The following is a 23,872-nucleotide window of genomic DNA, read 5'->3' as shown; positions in this document are numbered from 1 at the left end:
TACAGCGTAAATTTTGAACCACGTCTTTCTGACGTAGTGAGGCGTCTTACTCCAGTTCGGATGTGGCATGGAGAAGTAACCTTTTATCGTGTCGGTTACGTCCGATGCAAGACATCCGTCAATCCCAAACCTGGAAAATACAAATTTAAAATATAAATTATTTTTTTAAAGTTATATAAGAATTTAAAACGAATAAAAAATAATGAAACATACCACAAAGTGCCGTCCGGTCGGTCGGGGTCGATGACTGGTAAACCTTCTCTGCCTGGCAGACGGAGAATGTCCTCTACAATGTACTACGAGTAAGGAGCACTCGAAGGCACCATCAAATCGGGATGAATCTCGGCGGGCATCGGAGGTGCCATCGGAGGAGGCACAGGAGGAGGAGCCATCGGGGGAGGAGGAACCGATGGTCCACTAGAAGAAGGAGACCCAAAGACTCTCTGAGTGTACTGAGTCTCGGGGACAGTCTCCTGACCCGAAGAACCGGGAGCTGATGAAGACGACGGGTCTAAACGACTACCCGGCTTACCGAACATCTCTCTGTAATGGGCAGTAAGTCTACCTTTTCGAACCTGAGAAAAAAATTAATTTTTGAAATTTTCGTCAACAGTATATTTTCCAACATTATCCACCTAATCAACACTAAATAACATAAGATCCGTAAACTTATCTAAATTCCCTATACTAACCACCTAATCTACCTAAACTAACCAAATTAGAGAGGAATTAGAGAGGCTTACCATTGCAACGAAACAGGGAGGAAGTGGAGAGGAAGTGGAGAGGAAGTAGAGAAGAAAGAAAGAGTGAGCGCTCGGGGTGTATATATAAGATTACATTCCGTCGCAAATTCCTCGTAATTTTACGACGAATTACAGAGCCCGTGTTTTTTTTACTACGAAACAGCGAGAGATTACAAAGGCCCGCGTTTTATTATACGAGGAAGTTACGAGGAATTACAAAGGCCCGTGTTTTTTAGATACGGGGACTTTACGACGATTATGCTTACGTGGAATTACCGAGGAAAGCTTCCCTATAAATATACCCGTAACTCTCCTTCTCAACCCACACCCAAACTCCCAAATCACACTCTATCTCACATCATACTCTCAAATCCAATCCTATTCAAATTATAAAAATTTGAGAAAAAAGGAAGAGAAGAAGATATTGGAATTTATGTTAGTGAGACTTAAGTAATATAATTGCTGAAAATCTTGCCACATGTAAATTCAGTATCTTTCTTCTTTTTCTTTTTTTTTCTAGTTTTTACAGTACGAGGTGTTTACGACGATTTTGGTTACGTCGTTTTTACGACGATTCCGTCCTACGTGGAATTAAAGAGGGCAGAGTTCATCATTTACTTTACGTGGTATTTACGATGATTTATGTTACGAGGTTTTTACGACGATTCCATCCTACGTGGAATTAAAGTGGGCCGCGTTCATCATTTACTTTGTGTGGTATTTACGATGAATCTTTCCTACGTGGTATTTACGACGAATCTCTCCTACGTGGAATCAACGAGGACTTCGTCGTAAGTTCGACGTCAACATACGAGGAGTTAACGAGTATTCCGTTTAAATCCCTAAAATCTGAAACCCCAAACCCCATATTCTTTATCTTATACTTCATATATTCCAAACCCTATCTTTATTTTCATTCCAAACCACAATTCCTTATCTTCTAATTCATATATTCCAAACCACAATTCCCACTTTTACTTATTCATAAAACAAACTCCCACATTTTCTTATTCACAAAACAAACTCCCACATTACCTTATTCATAAAACAAACTCTCACATTACCTTATTCATAAAACAAACTACACAAAATCGAAAATACATCAATCGGATTCATCGACATTCTCGTCATCACTAGAAATGTCATCATTTTCATTAAACTCGTCTTCAACAGCTTCGTCTGTGGCATCATCGGTAAGGTCTTCGTACTCGTGATTATGCGGATCAATGAGAAGGATGTCATCAATTTCTTGTTCAGGTTCCTCGACTTCATTTATCTGTTCTTCTTGCAATGGGAGTTCTTCTCCAATGATGATTCGTCCTCGAGGTGTAACTTTGATCACTGCTAACCAATTTATACCTGAATCTCTCATCCGAGGGTATGGAAGGAAGCTAACTTGGTCTGCTTGTGAGCTAAGATGAAAGGCTCGAATTTGTTGTACCGTCGTCCACCGTTGACATCAACTACACCGAATTTGTTAGACCGAACACCTCTGTTGACGACGGGGTCGAACCATTCACATTTGAAGAGGACGCATTTCAGCTTCAGTATCCCTGGAAATTCGACTTCAATAATCTCCGTCAAGATCCCGTAGAAATCTGTTTCCCCTTTCACACATATTCCATAGTTACTGGTCGCCCGCTGTTGTGTGAAAAGTATAGCCTCGCGTGAAATACATCTGTGATGTGGTGACCTTTACAAGTGGAGATTGAATTACTTCGTGTAACCATTTAGGATAATCTGCATCGTCGTTATAATCAACGTGCAAAAGTAAAGAGAATGTTTAAATACCGATCATGTACGAAAAAAGAGTTTGAGATAATACCTGATTTCGCAACCACTTTATGAAGTGTTGATCTTTGCTTTTGTCTACGTCACTTGTGGATATACCAGGAAATGTTTCTTCGACTTGATAAACAAATAGGCTGTAAAATCACATTTTATAATAGGAATGAATCTCTCCGAATTAATATAACTTATTATAGTTAATTAGATGTGTTTCGAAGTGTCCATATATATGTTACCTTTCAAAATAACGCATCAATGGATCCTCACAATTGAGTAGAATATAGGTGTGTGCACTATGAGCGTCTTGTTCACTCGACCACCAAACCTCTTTAGACTTCCCACCGAGTCGCCCAATCTGGCTAAAGATGTCTGGAACACCAGCAACTGCATATGTTGGCGCAACACCACCATCATCATATCTTCTTGGAGCTCTTCTCCGGGTACGTACTTTTGACGCAAAGTAGTACGATGTGAAGTGAGAAACTTCTTCCGTCAAACTTCCAGCAATTATAGAACCTTCAACTTTGGCGAGGTTCTTTGCTTTTCCCTTCAAATATTTCATGGCTCGCTCATACTGATACATCCATCCGTAATGTACAGGTCCACGAAGCAATGCCTCATATGGAAGGTGGACAGCTAGATGCTCCATGACGTCAAAAAACCCGGGAGGAAATATCTTCTCCAGGTTGCACAATAAGATGAGAATGTTCTCCTGAAGCTGTTCTACAACTTCTTCTTTAAGAGTGCGTGTGCTCAGATCCCTGAAAAATACTCCAATGCCTTTTATATTCCAAAAACAATTAAACACATTGTTAGTCATATATTATTTTACAAAATAGACCGTTATAAAATTATTGTCATATAATACACTACGTACCTTCAAGTGCTTCATGTACGTTTGTTGGAAGTAGCTCCGTAAATGCAAAGGGCAGTAGTCGTTGCATAAAAATATGACAATCATGACTCTTCATCCCGGAGAACTTTTGACCCTTTCAACACATCTAGAGAGATTCGAAACATACCCATCGGGGAACTTCACTTCTGATGCCACCCAGTTGAACAATACCGACTTTTTTTCTGAAGACAATCTGAATATCGGAACGGGAATTTGTCCATTGCTTTAAATATGTAACTCGCTTCTTGAGCAAATATCCGGCAAGTCTAACCTCAATTTTATGTTGTCTTTTGTCTTCCCTGGGACATTCAATATTGTATTCATGATGTTCTCAAAGAAATTCTTCTCTATATGCATCACATCGAGGTTGTGGCGTAGAAGAAGATCCTTCCAATATGGCAACTCCCAAAATATACTCTTCTTGTGCCAGTTATGATGAACAATGTAAGAATCGGGCATATTACGAGGGACATGCCAATTACCACCCCAACGAACTGTTTCATTAGCCTCATAGTAGTCGATTTGCGCTTCAATTTGTTCTCCAGTTAGATATGGAGGAGGAGTATCTCTCATAACCCTTTTGTGCCTAAACAAATTCTTGTTTCTTCGGTAAGGATGGCCAATAGGAAGAAACCGACGGCGACAATCAAACCAACTTGTCTTCCTACCATTCTTCAGTTGAAACGCATCTATCGTTCCATTACAATATGGACAAGCTAATCTCCCATGTGTAGTCCATCCAGACAACATCCCATAGGCAGGAAAATCACTTATGGTCCACAAAAGCATCGCTCGCATCGTAAAATTTGTCTTCATTGAACAGTCATACGTCCTCACCCCTATTGAACACAAATCTTTCAACTCTTTTATCAGTGGTTGTAAGAAAACATCCAGGGACCTTTTTGGATGGTTCGGACCAGATATTAATATGGTCAAGAATAGCAATTTCCGTTGCATGCACATCTCCGGTGGCAGATTGTATGGTGTAAGAAAGACTGGCCACAATGAATATTGTCTCCCTGACATTCCAAACGGACTAAATCCATCTGTGCATAGTCCGAGATACACATTGCGGCTATTGCTAGCGAAATCCGGATATACTTTGTTGAAATGTTTCCAGGCTCTTGCATCTGATGGATGAGTCATCTCACCATCCGTTTGATTATGCTCGGCATGCCATCTCATCTTCTCAGCAGTCTGCTCTGATTGATACAATCTTTTCAATCTGTCTGTAATTGGTAGGTACCACATCCTTTGGTACGGTATCCTATTACGTCCCCGTCCTTGCGGCTTGAATTGTGGCTTCTTGCAGAATCGACATTCTTCTAGCTTCTCATCATCTCCCCAATATATCATGCAGTTGTCGATGCAAACATCTATCATCTCCGAAGGCAACCCAAGACTATAAACCAGTTTATGAATCTCATAATAAGAATCAGCAGACACATTGTCTTCCGGCAAATACTCTTTAAACAAGTCAGCTCATTCGTTCATGCAACTTTCAGGTAGATTGTGATCAGTTTTAATATTCATCATTCTAGCAGCCAACGATAATTTAGAGAGACCTTCTCTACAACCACTGTAAAGTGGTTGATTCGCCGCGTTTAACATTTCGTAAAACTTTTTTGCATCTATATTACGTTCTTCATCTTCATCATGAGCTACGAATGCATCAGCTACCATATCATGAACCCTATCATAATCTACCATCTCCTCCTGATGGTAACTATGTTCATTATGCAAATGATGATCAACCGGTTCTTCCTGAAAATTCCTATTACTACTACTAGCTTCATTCTGATCATAATTAAAACATTTTCCATGTTGAAACCATATATGCTAATTTGGCGTGAAACCTCTATTTATTAAATGCTTCCAAACATTTTCACGGTTTGCCAGTTTCGAATTGTTGCATTTCCGACAAGGACAAAATATCTTACCACTTTCTTGGGCGAGCGGTGTTGAATCTGCTTGATGCATAAATGTCTCCAGCCCCGCAAGGTATTCTTTCGTCACTCTCCCGTTAGCATCTCTATGCATATACATCCACTTCCGCAACTCGTAAATAGTTCCGGAGCCAGCTATTTTTTTTTCTTTTACGTTTTTTGTTGTTGGTGTGTTTAAAATGATGCTCAAACATCCATATTTATAGGAAATTTCGAATCTGGTAGTTGTAATTTTCCTATAAATTTACGACGAAAATTAATTTGGTGCAAAAAAAAACGTGTGTCACTTACAAAGTTGGTGGATTCAAAATTTCCTCGCTAAATCCATGTAAATAGTTTCCTCGTAAATAACACGCGAAGTTTACGTCCACTTTACGAGGAACGTACGTGAAACATAATATCATCGTTATTTCCACGTAAATGACACGTCACATTACATCGACTTTACGACGAACGGTTTTTGTCGTTAGTTTACGAGGAAATAACGATAATACCGTTATTCACGTAAAATCCTCGTAAAGTTGACGTAAACTTACGAAGTTTGTTTTTCCTCGTTAATATTCCTCGTTAAGCTTGAGTTTTCTTGTAGTGTTGACATAATTAGCGTTAGTAAAATTGGTTAGTAATGATGTTAAATAATTATTGTAAACTGAAGTACTTACGCAGGTGATGAAATCAAATGTGTTAAGTCTTTTTTTTTTGTTTAACACAATCAAATGTGTTAGTCATATTTATAAATATTAATATATTTATGACAAGTGATCGGTAACTTTAAGCTATATAAATATTAGTTATTACATAAAATGTAAATTACAGCTATTTCATATATTATTTTAATATATTCTATATTTTATATCATTATTATTTTACTTTTAAAAAATTATCCAATACCGCAAATATATATCGTCACCAATCAAACAATATTCCGCACCGTTTTTTATTGAAAACCTACCACATTTCAATTTTGCACGAACTGCACTTGTACCGTCCCGCATTTTAATTTCGTACCGCTTTTATTATCAATTCCGCCGTCACCAATCGCAGCCATGTGTGGGTTCATAAATAGTTAAATACCTGTCTACCCACAAAAGCCACACTATATTTACGGACTATGCCATTTACATTCGTTTCCGGTGGGCCGGGGAATGAATGTTTCTGGTTGCTTAAATTTGATCCTACAAACAGAGACAAACGTGCTAGCAAACCATATTAACTCAACATTTTGGTCGAACATGACAAAAGCTTCAATGATAGTTAGTGGAGAACTTAATAACACCATTCAAAGAGTAGGCCCAATTTACTTCATGTTCATATAAGCTCAACAGAAATAACCTCACATGGCCTTTTATTTGTGCGTTTTTTTCTCAAACACTCACCATTCTAAACAACACCCAACGAAAATCAAACACAAATCGAAAACAAAAATCGAAAAAAGCATCGTTAATCCGATATTGTCAAGCAAAAAAAAAAAAAAAGTAGAAGAAACCCTTAGAAATATATCGAGGGTGATGAGTACGTCACAACAAGGACGCTCCTCAGTACTTGTAGTCCTTCACGTGAAGGCTCTCCGCGGCTCCATCACCAAGCTTAGCATCACCTTTGTATGTTCCGAGCGTGGCTTCAGAGTTAGCCTTGCACCTCACATACAACGCCTCTTGAGCGGCCTTGACGTTCTCCTCTTTACCCGCCCATGTCTTCAAAGTGCTCTGCTGCAACGCACGTCCGAAAGAGAAAGACAATGACCATGGCTTCTTGGTCTTCAACTGGTTCATCGCGTTCAAGTTCTTGGTCGCCTCCTCCTCGCTCTGTCCTCCAGACAAGAAAACAATAGCTGGAACAGCCGGTGGGACGGTTCTCTGAAGAGCACGAACGGTGTGCTCAGCGATAACCTCCGGCGCAACCTTGGCACTGTCGGAACCCGGTGTGACCATGTTAGGCTTCAACAAAGTTCCCTCAAGCAAGACGTGGTGGTCGCTAAGAGCCTTGTAGCAAGCAACAAGGACACGCTCAGTGACGGCAGCACACTTGTGGATGTCATGGGATCCGTCGACGAGGATCTCAGGCTCAACGATGGGCACAAGACCGTTCTCCTGGCAGATAACAGCGTATCTAGCCAACCCGTAAGCGTTCTCGTGGATGGAATGCTCTGATGGCTCGTTCTCGCCGATCTTAAGGACCGCACGCCACTTGGCGAAACGTGCACCAGCTTCGTAGTACTTCTTGCAACGCTCACCGAGACCGTCGAGACCCTGAGTGGTGGTCTCACCGTTGGTTCCGGCTAGCTCAACGGTACCCTTGTCGACTTTGATACCTGGAAGAACTCCTCCTTCCTTCAAGATATCAACGAAAAGCTTTCCTGTGCAAACCAGTCACAATCAAAAACCTCTCTAACACACATAAACAAGATTTGATGCCTTACCATCGGAACTCTTTTGGTAAAGAGTTTCCTCGAAGAGGATGACACCGCTGAGGCAAGGGAGAGCACCAGGGGCGGTGAAGAGAAGCTCACGGAGAGCACGTCTGTTTGTCTCAACGTTCTCGACGTTGATGCTCGCAAGACGCTTTCCGATGGTACCGGTGGACTCATCGGCGGCGAGAATACCCTTCCCGGGTGTTCCGATGTAGGCAGCGTTAGCGATCAACTCATCTGTACACAAACGGAACAAATCAGTTCGAGAAAACAACTGAAAACCTTCAGATCGAGAATACAATTTGATTCGATCTTTCACTACAAGTCAGATCTACGCTAATTTCCAATAGAATTTAACTAGAGATTCAGTTTCGATTCACAGAGCAAGCAACAGTACCGCACAAGCAATCACTAAACGGAACAAATCACTACGATATTGAAAATAATTTGAGTAGATCGTTCTCTATTAATATACATAGTCAGATCTACGCTAGTTTCATCGAGAGATCCATTTCAATCAACGGTAACAAATACAATCCAGATCTAGATAGTTAACAACGTGAACACGAAGCGATTACAAGTGAATACGATGGAGAAAGAGCATACCGGCGTATTTGCTGGTGAAGGCAGACATGGTTTGTGACGGATTGATCGAGAGAGAATATCAAAAAGATGCGGAATAAAGCAGACGAGAGAGAGAGATGTGAGTTGGTGGACCACTAGAAGGGAAGGCTTTGGTATTTATAGTTGCAGGTGAGAGGTTGATTAAGGGTTTAGATCTCTGGCATCTTCTCCAAGTAACAGTTTTTCAGCCGTTGGATCTCTCTCACGTGGTTTAGAGTTGGCAGTTTTTGGCTTATTCTCGTTTTTACCCCTATATTAGTTTATAAATAAAGAAGCAGCTTACGGGGGTAATTTGGTAACTTAGAAGTATTATTTCTGGAAATGCATGACTCCGACCGCACCATGGACGGCCCAAAAATAAACCTTCTCTAGCTCCAAACCGTCAAACGAATTGTAAACTAGTTTGTGTATTATATTTCTTCTTTTCAACTCTATTGCATCATAATATTAAGCATTTAAACAGTTTGACTTCGAAATTCCATAGAATATTATTTTCTAGAACAATAAGCCTTTTTTCTAGATTCGCAAGAAAAATGCGACTTTGATATCTCTGAACATAGAAAATTAGATCCGAGATTTAGACAGAGACAGATCAACCGTAACAACCGCAACTCTTCGTTTGCATGTATCATCGGCATCAATCAAGATATCAAACTCATTTGCTTTTCTAACATGACCGTAGTATACAACTTGTTTTGGTAAGTCTTAAACGTGTCTTGTATGATCTCTAATTACAGATTGTACTGTACTTTCATTCCTTTAGGCTTTTGGATTTAAATCATACATGTATTTTGACAATTATATTGTGGTATATAGTGCAAATCCTACTATATATTAATTGAGAAGTCAATTTAGTGACTTTTGCTTACGTATCGATTATAGGTGACTTCTTACAAAATTGTTATAATTTGATTAGTCGATAATTTTTAATTTTTTTTTATTTATTTAGATCTAAAAAAAAGGTAAGTCTATAACCAATTAATATCACTTGCCAAATAATTTACATAATTAAAAATAATGATTTATGGTAATAATTATAGAAAGAGAAATAAATTCATCATTTTTATATTTATAAAATACATAAAATAAAAAATGACAAACATTTTATATAAATCATTTTTAAAAACATTTATCAAATTATTTCTCTTTGCTTATTGTATATTTTAAATTATTATAAAGTTTGTATGTCATCTATGAGAGCTTATAAATTAATTTATAAAATTTAACTTAAAATCTCATCCTACTATCCTACTATATATTAATTGAGAAGGTTTATAAATCATTTATAAAATTCATACAAGCTATATAAATCATTTATAAAAATTATAAATATATTTATAAATTTTTTTATCTTAGCTTATCGTATGTTTTAAATTATGATAAGAGGTTTTAAGTCATTTATACAAGCTTATAAATTAATTTATAAAATCTATTTTGAAATTACATTTTATATTAAATGAGAAATCACTTAATTAATTTTTTGTTAGGTGTCGATCATATAGAGAGTTTGAGAAATAATATTATAACCTATTTGTTAATGATTTTCAGTTTATTTTATTTTATGAGTAAGAAAATCAGTTCTAGAACGAGTTTTATCATTATCCAAACGACCTAAATATATTACAAAATAATTGATGGTAATTAAATATTTGATTTATATAATATATATAGTGCTTCATAAAAAAACAAGTTTTAGTCAAATCCGTACTTGTCAAGTATTTCTAAACTATATAAAATATTTCAAAATTTTCAGTATTATATATACCTTCAAAACTTAAGCAGGTTTATTAAAAACTGAATCATGAATATTATATATAACTAATTTTAATAAAATTACCAATACAAAATATCAAAAAGTATTTAAAATATTCATATTTATCCTTTTTTAAAAACAATCATTTTTAGAAAAATATTTAACAAAAAACACATAATGATAAAAATATAGTTTAATTTAAAAAAATATAATAAATATATTATTACAAAACATTCAAAACCGCGAAATCGCGGACATCCACCTAGTTGATTATGAATAGAAACAAATGTTCCCGTATTTAATCATACTTAAGAAAATAAAATAATGTTTGACTTATAATGTGGTGTATTTCACCTATAAACCCTTTTTTTATGAGTTCTCTTTATTCTCTTTATACAATTCCTAAACTTCGTCATCGATGACCAAGAAAAAGACACCCTGTTTTATTTATCTTTTTGCCTTTTTGGTATGCATCAATATAGTGTTTTTCATTTCCATAAAGTATATTATTATATTGACATCCACATCAGAGAAATGTAAGAAAATTTACTTTTAAGATACACTAGATCTCGACCCGCGCAACCGCGCGGGTTTTTGTTTTATTTATTTTTATATAAACATTTTGTTTTCAATTTTAAATTGATATATATTATAATATATATATATATATATATATGTCTATCAATTTTCAAAATATAATAAGTTTATGGTATATTTTTTCATTGAATAGATTGTTTCAAACTTTCACATGTATTTTCTTCTATATATATATTTTTGGATTATTATTTCATTATTAAAACCGTAACTATATATAAAGATTAGTAAAATATTATTTTATTATTATATTCAAAGATATTATAACATTTCATAAATTTATAAAGTTTTTTAAAAATTTAAATTTTCGTTTCATAGATTTATATTATCGAGTAAATAACTAAAAATTTAGTTTTTGTTGGTTTAAAGCAGTAAAGATTAATCATTGTTACATAATATGATTTTTGTTGTTTTAAAAAACATATTTATAATTTTACAAGTTAACATCGACAAATAAATAATTAACATATGAAGGTATAGTATTATAACACTAAATTATATCTATTTAATTTATACTATCTATAAATTCAATGGATCATCTATTGTTTAAATCCAATTAGTGATAACCCAATAAAAATTTCTGATATGTCTAAAATTTAAATGATAAGATTAGAAATGAAATATAATATGATTTTCTAGCAATATGTCCATTAAATTCATTTTTAAATAAATCACACATGAATCAAAGTTGTGACTTATGTTTTAATATATAAGATGATATATATTCTAATGAGAAAAATGTGTATATGAATTTTTCGAACACAATAATGTTATATCTTACGTGTTTCTCGTCAAGCTTTAAACTGTCACATGTATTTTTATATTTTCTATATATTTATGCTTTTTAAATTGTGTTTAATTATTATACACATTAATATATGTAAACTTTGGTACAGTAGAAAATTATTTTCATGTCGAATTCTTTTTAGTTGTGATATTATACGTTGCCTTAAAATGATTGTAGTATATTTCAAATATTAGGTGAAAAACACCCACGAACAGCTTGCTTCTCTAACATATACCAAATTTTTGTATAAGTAAAAAATATACCTATAAGATATAATCAATACATTGACGATAAATACGGATAGTTGAGCACGATTTGGGGAAAATTTTAATTTGAAGACATAGTTAATTATTTGGCAATATTTTCGTTGATATTAATTGATTAGTTAACCAAAAATAGTTATAAATACCGAAATTTGTGTACAATAATTAATTACTTGTTTTTTTTTAATGCGAACCAATTTCAGTTTAAGGTTAGAAGAATATATCCATATTATTAATGGAATATTTCGGATTTTATTATGGAATACTCCACCATCTTCATCTTCTCCAAGTGCATAATGTGGTAAAGGTGTATAAAGATGTAACATTATGTTCAAAGAAAATAATATTGACTTCGATTAAAAAAATAAGTATTGACTTGTGTAGTATAACACAACCTCAAGAAAAAGGATTAATAGATGACACGATCACGATAGATAAAAAAGAATACCCGATCAGCAACATTTCAAATCGTGTTTGAGTGTTTGTTCATGGCCACAGCGCTGCTACTATACTTATATATATGTTTAGAGTAGTTTCAGTAATCCACTTTAAATGCATGTGCACTACGGAGAAACTTTGAGGTTTCTTGATGTTGTAAACATGTCGAAGGATCTCATGAAAAAAAAAGTAAACCTGAAGAAGAAACATGAGTTAAAATCATATAGCGTTTGATATAAATGTTTTATTATAGTAGTCACGATTTATATTATATAGCAAAGTTTTATTATGTTTTAACTCATAGACATTAGCTGATTTATGCAATATGAGACTTATGTGATGTTAATATGAAATTAAAAGATAGGACAATTTTATGACTTTCTAGTAGATAGTCCATTTTTTAAAAAATCACACATGAATCAAGGTTGTGACTTCTGTTTTAATATATAAGATATTTTTAGATCTAGATAATGGAGATGGTGCTTTGTCTACGATTTTGGACCTGTAAAAACTAGGGCTTCAATTCCGAATATTTTGGTAATACAAAAAAAAAGCAAACAGTGACCATAATAATAGCAAGTTACTTGTTTTCAACTAGTAATTACTATTCTTTTTAATTTACAAAAAAAAAAACTATTATTTCTTGCATACAGAGTTTGTTATGGATCATGAACTCTGAAGAAAGTCAATTATGAATCTGGTGAATAATTCTTTTTGAGAATTATTGATGTTTATGCATCTCGGAAGGTCAATTATGAATACATGACATGTGATTTTGGATTTATTAATTATATCTGATTTGGTTTTTCAACTGTTCGTTTTCAATAGAAATTATTGTTCAATGCCTTAACTTACAACACTGTCGGTGTTTGATTAGCTAAAACCTTACTTTTTACAGAGATGGAAGTACTGCGTGTTGTCTGAAGAAGAAGGCCAGTCCTAGCATCATCCACAACATTACTTCAAGTTTGTCGTCGTCTTCAAAATCATTTACGTCTTTTCACTGGTCATATGCGTATTCTTGCTAATCGTGGCTCTTGCCAAACGTAGAGCTTGGCGTGGCGCGCATGAGAATCTCGAGCCTTGCAAGTAAATATTTGATTTATGGTAGTAAGTAAAAGAAAACATGAAAAGAATAGTTTAATATGGGAAAAAAGGATTTGCGATGTGTAAAAGCTATAATGGAATATTCAATATTCTAATGTCAGATCATGAAACAAGAAAATGAAAGAAAGACACAAGGATGAATATATCTCAAAGGATCCATGACATTGCACTATCATTAATTAATAGACATAAGGAAGGATTCTATAGGGAACCAGTCTAAGATACTTAGGCCAAATCTCCTTGTACTTCTCTGCACATCGTTCCTCGTCTCTTCGCTCTCTCCATATCAACAGTATCAGGAGGTATATCGGGTAGAAATATGGAACCGGAGAACTGAGACAATGCACAAGAACAACATCGTAGAAACATCTTAGATTAGTTTTGTCTAAAAGATAAAACAATGAGCTTGCAAACCTTTTGGAAAGTTCAAATGGTGTTACCAATCAAACTCTCAGGTTACAGATCAACATTTAAACGTTGGACACAGCAAGCATCAAGTCAACATATCTTAGGCTTTGTAAGGTGCACTCAAGCAGAAAATTTACCTTATTCCACAGGGCAAACTGAAAGACAGAGCAAGCATCAAGTCGCCAAGGTAATTACAGTGCCTTGCGATTCCCCTGCCATGTTTAAAATAGCATCTAAGTTATCGTAGTATTGTTGACCAGTCCCAACATGATGGAGAATCAAAGATAGAGACGGTGAAACCAAGAAAAGAAACTAAAGAATGAGAAAAGGACCATACCAATAGCCTGAAGCAAGCAACTTTCCACCAACCACCACTGGAGGTTTGCCCCATATAGGTGTTTTAGGGTTTTTCTTAAAGATATGTTTTTGTTTGTTAGCCCCTCTAAAAACCATGTACCTGCCAGAAAAAAAAGAAATGTGGGTTTCTTAGTTTAGTTTCTGAGAATGTATATATAACCCAATAACAAAGAACTTACTCTATCAAGAACACAAAGCAATTGGCTACAATACCAGGAACAGTTAGTTCTACTTTGTTGTGCAAAAGCCACCATCCCTGTACCAAGTAGAAGACAATCCAGTCACAGAGTGATCAAGCATTCAAGAATGTTGTTGTGTCCTATAACAACTGTTTACATGCCTGGATGCTAAAAGTGAAAGGAATCCACAGAAGATCTCCAAACACCAGCATAAAGCCCAACCTCTCTGCAATTATGTCCCACCTGCGGAAAAAAAAATGACAATCCGTACTTAGAAAGACCCAACTAAATGAGATAATAAGACAATTATGTTCTATTTGCTCAAGACGCCATGAACTTACGTGGAGGTCATATATTCTTCATGAACAAAGTAGTCCAATATATATAACTGCAATCACAAAGTTAATCAAAGCTAACAAAACACGAATGATCAGAGAACTTCAAGAAGCAGGAGTTGTAAATAAAACCAAATGTACCGCACAGAAAATCTGGTAAAGAATCATGGACTGACTCAAAGAACCATCCTGGACACATTTTGCCAGAATAGAGAGATTGATAAGCAGCCATCCCATCATCCCGGCTCTGACAAAGAAAAACCTACACAACAACACACGTAATAACTCCTATCATCAGAAACATGTGTAAACGAATCAGTGATCCTGAAGCAAATCGAAGCAGCGATCCTGCCCGGGCATACACATAGAAGAAGAAAAAGGAAAGACGGATTACTTGAGATCAATGCCAATAAACTGAGGATTCAGCTGTATTCCAAACCACCTATCACATGAAACAAACAAGATGAGAACAAAAAAAAAAAGAGTCACAGCAGCTGTTTGGAAGTAGCAAGCGAAGACAAAAAACCATAACAGACAAAGTGCAAAAGCTACGTCACTGCTAATTGATAAGAATAAAGAGCAAACTTTAGTCTTCCTAGGAGAAACAACTCAACATTCAGCATGCTTCTATACCAATCATTTCCTCCAAATCGTTATTTCACACTCATATCATACAACGGACTATGGATTCTTCCTTAGTTTTGCTCTTGCCCAAGTAAAAAAATAAATATAAATCTAAAACAACGGTTTGTGGAATAACGAAAACATGTATATCTACAAATGTATTATGGCAGTACCAGTCGTGTACAAGATATCCTGAGACGTGAGGTTTTAGGGAAGAACTCTTATCGGAAGAACTGCGCCCAGTAATGTACAATACCAGTGTCACCTGAGCCACATTAAGAGGCACAAATCTGATACTGTTGTACAAGAATAAGATCAAAGCAAAGCAAAGGAAACCAATCTTACCAAAACACAGAAGATAAAAGTAGCTGAGAGTAACTCAAGTCCTCTATCAGCAACCACCTAATCACAAGCAATTACAATCTTCAACTCAATTAAACAAACGAGTATATCATTACAGTCTTAACATTCGTATTGATCAGAGCATGGTAACAACACTTACAAGAGGTGACAAAACGCCGAGTTTTGCAGAGATTCCCAAAATAGCAACCAGCAATGACAGTGCGAATAGACCTAAACATGTTTTGGGAGAAATTAAACGTTTCGAGCTCAAATAATCTGTATATAGTAGAGTAGAATCAGATCAAGTAACCATTGCATCGGTACCGAAGCTGAGAGCCATCTGATAAAACGACGCCGCGGATCACTTTTCCGGGGAGGATTTCTCCGGCGACGGCTAAGTAGACGAAGTAAAACACCAGCACGCAAACCTAAATCCCGGAGAACCGCCAAGGATACGCAATTTGATCAGATGAGCACTAAAAATCGCTTAAGAACAATGACATTGAATCAAAAGGTACAGAGGGATATGGCTTACGGATTGCGATGAGGGAATGAGAAGACGGGGATCCATATCTAGCAGAAGGATTCAATGTAGAAGACGAAGCATTCGAAAGTCGAGTGTATCGCCCTCCTCAGCTCAGATGGCAGTAGGGATTCTTTTAGTGGGAAGCTCCGTGGACTGACTCACTTGTTTAATTAGTTACATTTGCAAAACAACCCCTATACTCTTTCATTTCATACGAACAAAACCATAAACCAAATAATTGATTTTGTAATCCCTAATCAAGGTCTTCCCCTTTTTCCGGAACGGTGGGTGGCTGTGTGGTTTTTGGTTTGGTTGCATATTTGGCTCGTTAGCAATCTTAATCACAATCTGGAGAAGATTGTTGTTATCAGTTTGAATCACGATACTGTAATTATATTTTACATCTGAAACAATATACAAGTTGGTAGGTTTTCCGAAAGGTTAAGGGTGAAGACTTAAGCCCTTCTGCACATTGGTGCGCTGGGTTCGAACAAATGTAATGCCTAATGAGGAAACACGGGCTTAGTAAATGAGATACGTTATGGGCTTATGAAAGAACTTTTTTCGGACCCGTTCTTCAAAAAGCCTAGTTTTAAGTTTTTTATTAATACGAAACGACATGGTAATAATTAAGAGAAATAAAAAATAGAATGCGGTGAGCGTGGATCGAACACGCGACCTTCAGATCTTCAGTCTGACGCTCTCCCAACTGAGCTATCCCCGCAAGTTGTTAATAAGGTACATATTTTGATTATAACTAAAACTATATGACAGCTTATACTATAATTAGTGTATAGCAATTGGGTTTAACCACCATAACTCATTATGACATTCCAGTTCCACAAATGTATATAGGTGTATTCATTATATAAAGGTGTGTGTGCAATTGTAATGTAACAAAAACATCTATACAATACTAAAAATGATATATGAACTCCATTAAACATATCCATGTCAGCATAAAAAATCAGCCAATCAGAAATCTTCAAATTGCCATGTCACATATGTTTTTACTCTTCACAGAAAAAGTCCGATCATATGTATAGGCTTACAAAAATTTGAGATAGTCCGTTTTACGCCCATCTCATCTCACCCTAATCTTCAACGTCATCGATGATCGTTCCGGCTCTTCCTCTTCGTCGGAATCGCTTTGCATCCCTATCAATTGCAGTTACCATACATCACTCTGAATCATTCAGTATGCTCTTTATCCCTAAATTCCAAATGGCCTTTCATAAAATGGAGAAACATGAAATAGTTTGACACGTTGGAAAACTTGAAAGTTTTTTAAACCAAAAAAAAAACTTGAAAGCTCTTTGTGTGATGCTTTTTATTTGCTTTTTTTTTGGGCAGAGATGTATGAGCCGAGCATTTAAAATTGAACAACAGAGCGATATGAAGTTTACAAATGGGTTGAATCAGGACTAGAACAAGATTAAAATACTGGAAACGTATTTGACAGCTTATGACCATGATTACTTTTATTGTCCAAAATGTTCAGTAATTGAAATTACTACTATATAGGAACATTATTTCAAAGGTGATAGATATGACATGACAAAATTATGGTTATTTAGGAATTATAAATAATATTTTTAGAATAATTTATAAATAATATTTTTAGAATATTTGGTTATTTAGGAATTAAATATAATTAATATTTGTTAATATATAATTTATATTTTAAAAATTCAAATACACATTTGGTTCTTAGTTCGATTTCAATTTAATTTTGGTTTTGATTTTTTTTAGTTCGGTAGAGTTTGGTTCGCGGTTCCAGATAAATATATTTAGATTTATCCACTAGCTTATATACAAATTCATTTAAAATAAATTTATCTAATTTTGAAAACGTGCTTTCCAAATGCAGATCACTAGTAAAATATTAAAATCTAACATTTATTTTTATGTTTTTTTTCTCAAATAAATAAAATCAGTACACCCTCGGGACCATTCCCGAACAATAGGCCCATTTACAAACAAAAGGCCCAATTTTTGAGCTTCCCAATAACGGCGGAGCTTCCTAGTTTCCCCCTTACTTTTCTCATCCGGGAAGTCACCATCTTGAGTCACTCACCAAACAAATAACCTTTCATTTGAACCGCTCAACACTATCATCCATGGCGACTTCTATCTCCGTCTCCAGACTCCTCTCCTCCTCCTCCTCCGTCGCCAAACCGTTACGTTCCCCAACCTCCGCATTCACGGCGCCGCTCTCCTTCACGCGCTCTCTCGCTCCTAATCTCTCCCTCAAGTTCAACACCCGCCGCAGCAGCTCCGTCTCCACCACCAGATCCTTCGCAACAACCATCAACTCCGCCATTTCCGTCGGAGACAAACTCCCCGACTCCACTCTCTCCTACCTCGACCCCACCACCAACGACGTCAAAACCGTCACCGTCTCCTCCCTAACCGCCGGGAAGAAAACCATCCTCTTCGCCGTCCCGGGAGCCTTCACACCCACCTGCTCGCAGAAACACGTCCCCGGATTCGTCTCCAAAGCCGCAGAGCTCAGATCCAAAGGCGTCGACGTCATCGCGTGCGTCTCCGTGAACGACGCGTTCGTGATGGAAGCCTGGAGGAAGGACCTCGGGGTCAACGACGAGGTGATGCTTCTCTCCGATGGTAACGGAGAGTTCACGGGGAAGCTTGGCGTGGAGTTGGATTTGAGGGATAAGCCTGTGGGACTCGGAGTTAGGTCACGAAGGTACGCGGTCCTTGCGGAGGATGGTGTTGTGAAGGTTCTGAATCTTGAAGAAGGAGGTGCTTTTACCAACAGTAGTGCTGAGGATATGCTTAAAGCTCTTTGATTCTGTTTATGTTCTGTTTTTGCTGTCTTCTCATATGTTGGACTTGGAGCTTTCAGATTCTATGTTTCAGCATCGGATAATGTAATAACTAATCGGAATGTTTAGACCGTATGTTTGTTTCGAGTTGTTGGGATTTAAACCTTTGCCTAGTGCTTTAAACTTAGATTGAAATCAATATCAAAAGCTCTTCCTCTTTATTCACTATCAATGAGTAACCTTACAAGAACAAAATAGAAATCACAAGCTTCTCTTTAGAACCAAAACCTTAACTATTGATTCTCTTGATCTCTCTCTATTTGCCTCGCTCTTGTATCTTTGTTTCGGATGATTCTAAAGCCATGACCACCTCTTCTATTTATAACATCATCAGCCTCTTAACTTTCCTATTCTTTGTTGTCTTGGTTCGTCTTTGACCGACATAGCAAAACAAGAAACTAACTTCATGTTTCCTTTTCGTTTATGCAGGATTCTTGCTGGGCTGGAGTGGGCCAAGACAGAATTGGGCTTTTCTCTCTACAATCTCCACCTAAAGCCCATATTCTTGCCTTCTCTCTCTTGTCATCTCCTTCGATGATACCGTAGACGCTTTCAAGCTTCCATCTCCTTGCACCTTTGATCTGAAACGCTATCTGTGACAACTTCGCTGTTGAATCACCACTGTCTGCCATGCTCCTTGTCCTTATATTTGCAGTGAGCCATGAACACCAAACCAGAAACGGCTATCTTCACTCATCTCCCTTTTTCACCGAGAATCTCTTGCGACGGTGATGACGTCTCGCCAACGAATTCTTCCGTCTCCGGCGAGTCCCGTTTCTTCACCCTATCTCACTTTGATTCCCTATCTCACTTTGATTCCCTACACCGGATTGTGATGAAGACGACATTCGCATCTCCAATGGCGATGAAGATGACCTCTGAACAGAACCTATATTATCTGGTGAGTTTTGTTTCTCCAACCAGAGTCACATCCATCGTTAGCTTTAAGCCCCTTGATGGTCTTTCTCTTGTCTGATGATGATATCAATTCTGTTTCAGATTAATTCTGGCCAAAACCTGCAAACTTGGATGTGTTCCACACAGACGAGCTTTCTCCTTAATGCGATCAAAACCACTGATGACATTTGATCGGTTATCCGATTCCTCTGTCAGAGAGTTCTTCAACTTCTCAAGTCTTCAACTCAACCTCCTGTAAAATCGCATCATCTGATAGTAACACCACCTTGTTCTTCATCGTGAGATGCCCGTAATCTCCAAGAAGCTCGCGATTTCTTCATGGTGACTGACGAATCTCTAACTACTGGTGTTGATTGATTTAATCTGTCTTGCCGATGATACTGCAGCTTTCCGGTAAGATCATATGAGTTGTGACTCTGCTTTGAAGACTTTCACTTATTTCCTTGAGAAGTTATAAGCACTAATCCCTTTTGATTTTTGACAGTCCTTCCTGCGTTTCCGGTGACCCTTTGGAGACTCCTCTGTTTACTACGAACCTGTCTCCCTTCCTGGTAAGGTAATTCTCGTCTCTTTAACCTGATTAAGATGATGCCTGTGATGTTATACTTGTCTGGTGATCTGCTTTGATTTCCCGGTTGTGATACTCGTCTCCCTTCAGCTCTCCTTGGTGTTTATCCTCCACCACAGCAGCTGTTTAAGACGTTCTCTCCTCTCCGGTGATCTATTTCTTCTTTCCCCGACCTAGATACTTGTCTCCATTCAGCTTCTCTTTGCTGTTTAAGACGTTTTCTCAGGTCATCCCTTCAACTTTAAATTTTCTTTTAAAGTATACTCCTCATCCGACCTTTCAAACCTTTTGAGCGACTTTTCTTGTGTTTCAGCTACTCCACCTTGAGCTGAAACTTCTGCCTTGCATCTATGCTCACAGGTAACTATCTAAACTCCACCTTGAGTTTTCCATTATCAATATAAACCTGAAACTGACTTGTTTCTCCTCCTCTGTCTCTGCGAGTTTGAGACAGCGTTGATAATGGAGTTATCTGGAGCGTCTTCCTTCTTAGGTGATTATGGAACAGCAGTGAACCTGAAGCTCCTTTCCAGGTACTGCTTTACTTTGTGACTCCTCTTGATTATTGGTATGGATCTTAGATAGTGTTGCGTCTTCTTTAACTCTATCTCCGAAGATACCATCTGCCAATATTTTTGAAACTTTTCCCTCAGCTTCATTCCCACGTTCTATATCCACGTTCTCCCTTTTTCCAGCCTTCTTCCAGTCTTCCTCGTAGTCTTTAGATTCTTCTTTTGTACTAAGCTCTTTAGGTGCAGTCAAAACATGTGCTAAGAGATCACCATCTTTATGCCTTACTTCTTTTCCAAACAATACATCATCCATTGAAGATTCTGTTTTCTGAGATTTTTCACTGCTCGCCTTCGACTCAATTTCTTCTGATTTTTCTGTCAAGAAAGAGTCTCCACCTTGAGCTGATGAGTCTTTTGTTTCAAAACCATATGAAGTAGGTCCCTGAATCAGTCTTGTAGAAAATGTCACCTTCTTTGACTTCTTCTTTCTGATCTCTTTCTCCACTCTAGGCATGTTCTTCTTACTCTTAGTAATGGTGCCTTGTAGATAATAAACTCCATCGTAATATTTTCCTGTTATTACCTTCTTGTTATCTTTGTAGAAGTGCACCTTGAAATTGCTTCCTTTATACGTACAACCTGATTTCTCTAGCATCCCATAGGAAATTAAATTTCTACTCACCTCCGGTATGTATCTAACATCCGTGAGTATCACTTTAGAGCCATCTGAATTCTGAATCTTTATTTTCCCAATTCCTTTGATGTCACACTGAGTGTTATTAGCCATTAACACTGAACCACCATTGAACTCCTTGAGATCAAACATAACCTCTCTGTCTGATGTACTATGATAAGAACATCCAGAATCCATGATCCATTCTTGCTTAGTGTCTTGCACACTAGCTGTTAACACTAACGGTTGCTTCGGCTCCGTCGCAATGTTTGCAGATTCTTTATGTCTCCTCTCAGGACATTCTCTTTTCCAGTGTCCTTCTTCTCCACAGATAAAACAACTTGTTTTGCTTTTATCGAACCTTTGTCTTGACTTAGATCTGCCCCTGCCGTTAGATTTTCCTTTGTAATCCTTTTTATCTGATCTCCCCCTTGAATCTTCCACGTACAAACCCTCTGCATCAGACCTTGATTTATTCAGCAATCCCTTTTCCTTTAACTCCACTTCTTTGGAGTATGCTGAATTAGTCACGTCGTTCATGGTAAGAGTTTCTTTTGCAGTCCCGTACTTGAGCGTGTCAACTAGTGAATCAAATTGCTGGGGCAAGCTAGATAGAACTTGAATTGCCTGGTCTTCATCGCTGATGTTGATGTTAAGACTTGCAAGATCTGAAACTAGCTTAAGAAAAATATCTAGGTTTTCCTCGATGCTCTTGTGATCATCCATCTTGAAGCTCGCAAACCTCTGCTTCATGTAGATCCTATTAGGAAGTGTCTTTGTTTGGTAATCTCTTTCCAAAGCCTTCCAAACTCCTAACGCAGTTGTTTCCTTCATCACCTTACGCAGAACCAAATTTCCTAGGCTCATGCATATTAGATTCTTTGCCTTCTTATCCTTCAACGGATCTACTTTGACCTCAGGTAGTTCTTCGTCTTTCTCCTTGCCTGTTTCAGAAGGCGTGACCGTAACTTCCTGAATCGTAGAATCTAACCCTAGAAGCTCCAACTGCATTAGCATCTTGTACTTCCATAATCCGAAATCACCTTTTCCATCAAACCTCTCGACCTTGAACTTTCCGAACTCTCCGGATATCGATTCCATATCTCCTCCTAGCACTTGCAATCAAACCTGGATTGCTCTGATACCACTTGTTAGGATTTAAACCTTTGCCTAGTGCTTTAAACTTAGATTGAAATCAATATCAAAAGCTCTTCCTCTTTATTCACTATCAATGAGTAACCTTACAAGAACAAAATAGAAATCACAAGCTTCTCTTTAGAACCAAAACCTTAACTATTGATTCTCTTGATCTCTCTCTATTTGCCTCGCTCTTGTATCTTTGTTTCGGATGATTCTAAAGCCATGACCACCTCTTCTATTTATAACATCATCAGCCTCTTAACTTTCCTATTCTTTGTTGTCTTGGTTCGTCTTTGACCGACATAGCAAAACAAGAAACTAACTTCATGTTTCCTTTTCGTTTATGCAGGATTCTTGCTGGGCTGGAGTGGGCCAAGACAGAATTGGGCTTTTCTCTCTACACGAGTTATAGCTACTTTGTTATGTGCTTTGAGTTTTCCTTTGGTTGATTTAAGGTTATCGGTGAATCGACATTATTGTCCAATGACAATCGAGAATGTTTATATCTCAAGATGAAGTTGTAGAGAAAATAGTGGTACTATGCTGGCTATTCTATTTCTACTCAAAAGTTACAAAAAAACAAAAATCGCGATAGAGGTCTGTCTGCAAATTAGCTCATCGTTTTGATTCACTTCACATCTTGGTGTAATCTACTTTTCAAAACCAATGGCTCTGATACATATTAAGAAAAAAGTTTAGGTTCGTTCTTGAGTGTGTTCTTGGGTGAGGTTATTTTACTGTTTTCTTTTATTTTAAAGTGGTGACTGGAGTGGAGATGAGAGGGCCAAAAGGTTCCGACTTTTGGAAGGGACGATGGGTTGGTAGCTAATTACATGTCACGTTTGCATACATACATCTATCTATACTATACTAAAAGCAGGATGACATTAACTCTCAGCTATGCGTATGCCACATCAATTAAAAAAATCAGCAAATCAGAAAGTTTTAAATGGCCACGTCACTTTAAGTTTCAGCATAAACCCAGATTTTACCTAAAAAAAAAATCAATTTTGTCGCTGGCAATTCGTCATCTTCTTCGTTCCAATTGGAAAACCTATGACGATTCATATCTTCTATTCTCTTTACTAACGCCAGA

At 37.0% G+C, this 23,872-nt stretch overlaps 3 protein-coding genes and 1 non-coding gene across 5 annotated transcripts; 1 reads left to right on the top strand and 3 right to left on the bottom strand.

The window, feature by feature from the left end:
- Positions 1 to 6,656: 6,656 nt before the first annotated feature.
- LOC103872153 (fructose-bisphosphate aldolase 8, cytosolic) lies at positions 6,657 to 8,591 on the bottom strand. The gene is made up of 3 exons (XM_009150503.3): positions 8,389 to 8,591; positions 7,792 to 8,019; positions 6,657 to 7,728 (listed from the first exon to the last, which is right to left on the bottom strand). Exons 1-3 carry the CDS (start codon positions 8,414 to 8,416, stop codon positions 6,908 to 6,910), a joined length of 1,077 nt encoding a protein of 358 aa, XP_009148751.2. The 5' UTR covers positions 8,417 to 8,591; the 3' UTR covers positions 6,657 to 6,907.
- Positions 8,592 to 13,362: 4,771 nt separating this feature from the next.
- On the bottom strand, positions 13,363 to 16,506 carry LOC103872154 (delta(14)-sterol reductase). 2 transcript variants are annotated; one of them, XM_009150504.3, is made up of 13 exons: positions 16,129 to 16,506; positions 15,904 to 16,021; positions 15,754 to 15,824; positions 15,597 to 15,653; positions 15,425 to 15,516; positions 15,022 to 15,069; positions 14,769 to 14,889; positions 14,634 to 14,680; positions 14,454 to 14,535; positions 14,293 to 14,369; positions 14,094 to 14,213; positions 13,894 to 13,968; positions 13,363 to 13,681 (listed from the first exon to the last, which is right to left on the bottom strand). In XM_009150504.3, exons 1-13 carry the CDS (start codon positions 16,162 to 16,164, stop codon positions 13,528 to 13,530), a joined length of 1,098 nt encoding a protein of 365 aa, XP_009148752.1. In that variant the 5' UTR covers positions 16,165 to 16,506; the 3' UTR covers positions 13,363 to 13,527. The 2 variants fall into 2 exon arrangements, with proteins under 2 accessions (XP_009148752.1, XP_009148753.1); XM_009150505.3 differs by having other exon boundaries at positions 15,918 to 16,021; positions 16,129 to 16,500.
- A 264-nt stretch (positions 16,507 to 16,770) lies between these two features.
- On the bottom strand, positions 16,771 to 16,843 carry TRNAF-GAA. Its single transcript has one exon. It is a non-coding gene; the product is annotated as a tRNA-Phe (tRNA).
- Positions 16,844 to 18,148: 1,305 nt separating this feature from the next.
- Positions 18,149 to 23,296, top strand: LOC103872156 (peroxiredoxin-2E, chloroplastic). Its single transcript, XM_009150506.3, has 2 exons — positions 18,149 to 19,053; positions 23,183 to 23,296. The coding sequence occupies exon 1, from the start codon at positions 18,240 to 18,242 to the stop codon at positions 18,927 to 18,929; it is 690 nt and encodes a 229-aa protein (XP_009148754.1). The 5' UTR covers positions 18,149 to 18,239; the 3' UTR covers positions 18,930 to 19,053; positions 23,183 to 23,296.
- Positions 23,297 to 23,872: the final 576 nt, after the last annotated feature.

Source organism: Brassica rapa, chromosome A04 (genome assembly GCF_000309985.2).
Source record: "Brassica rapa cultivar Chiifu-401-42 chromosome A04, CAAS_Brap_v3.01, whole genome shotgun sequence".
In the NCBI taxonomy this organism is placed as follows: domain Eukaryota; kingdom Viridiplantae; phylum Streptophyta; class Magnoliopsida; order Brassicales; family Brassicaceae; genus Brassica; species Brassica rapa.
This window is presented reverse-complemented; position numbering and strand designations above follow the sequence as displayed.

Excerpts from the sequence above, each read along its gene's own strand:
- LOC103872153 (XM_009150503.3), bottom strand. The coding sequence starts at position 8,416 with ATGTCTGCCTTCACCAGCAAATACGCCG. Across the intron at positions 8,020-8,388 it reads CTTCACCAGCAAATACGCCG|ATGAGTTGATCGCTAACGCT; the intron begins GTATGCTCTTTC and ends GTTTGTGTACAG. Across the intron at positions 7,729-7,791 it reads TTACCAAAAGAGTTCCGATG|GAAAGCTTTTCGTTGATATC; the intron begins GTAAGGCATCAA and ends TGGTTTGCACAG.
- LOC103872154 (XM_009150504.3), bottom strand. The coding sequence starts at position 16,164 with ATGGATCCCCGTCTTCTCATTCCCTCATCGCAATCC. Across the intron at positions 14,890-15,021 it reads TTTATTGGCATTGATCTCAA|GTTTTTCTTTGTCAGAGCCG; the intron begins GTAATCCGTCTT and ends GTTGTTGTGTAG. Across the intron at positions 13,969-14,093 it reads TTGCTTGCTTCAGGCTATTG|GGGAATCGCAAGGCACTGTA; the intron begins GTATGGTCCTTT and ends TAAACATGGCAG.
- LOC103872156 (XM_009150506.3), top strand. The coding sequence starts at position 18,240 with ATGGCGACTTCTATCTCCGTCTCCAGACTCCTCTCCTCCTCCTCCTCC.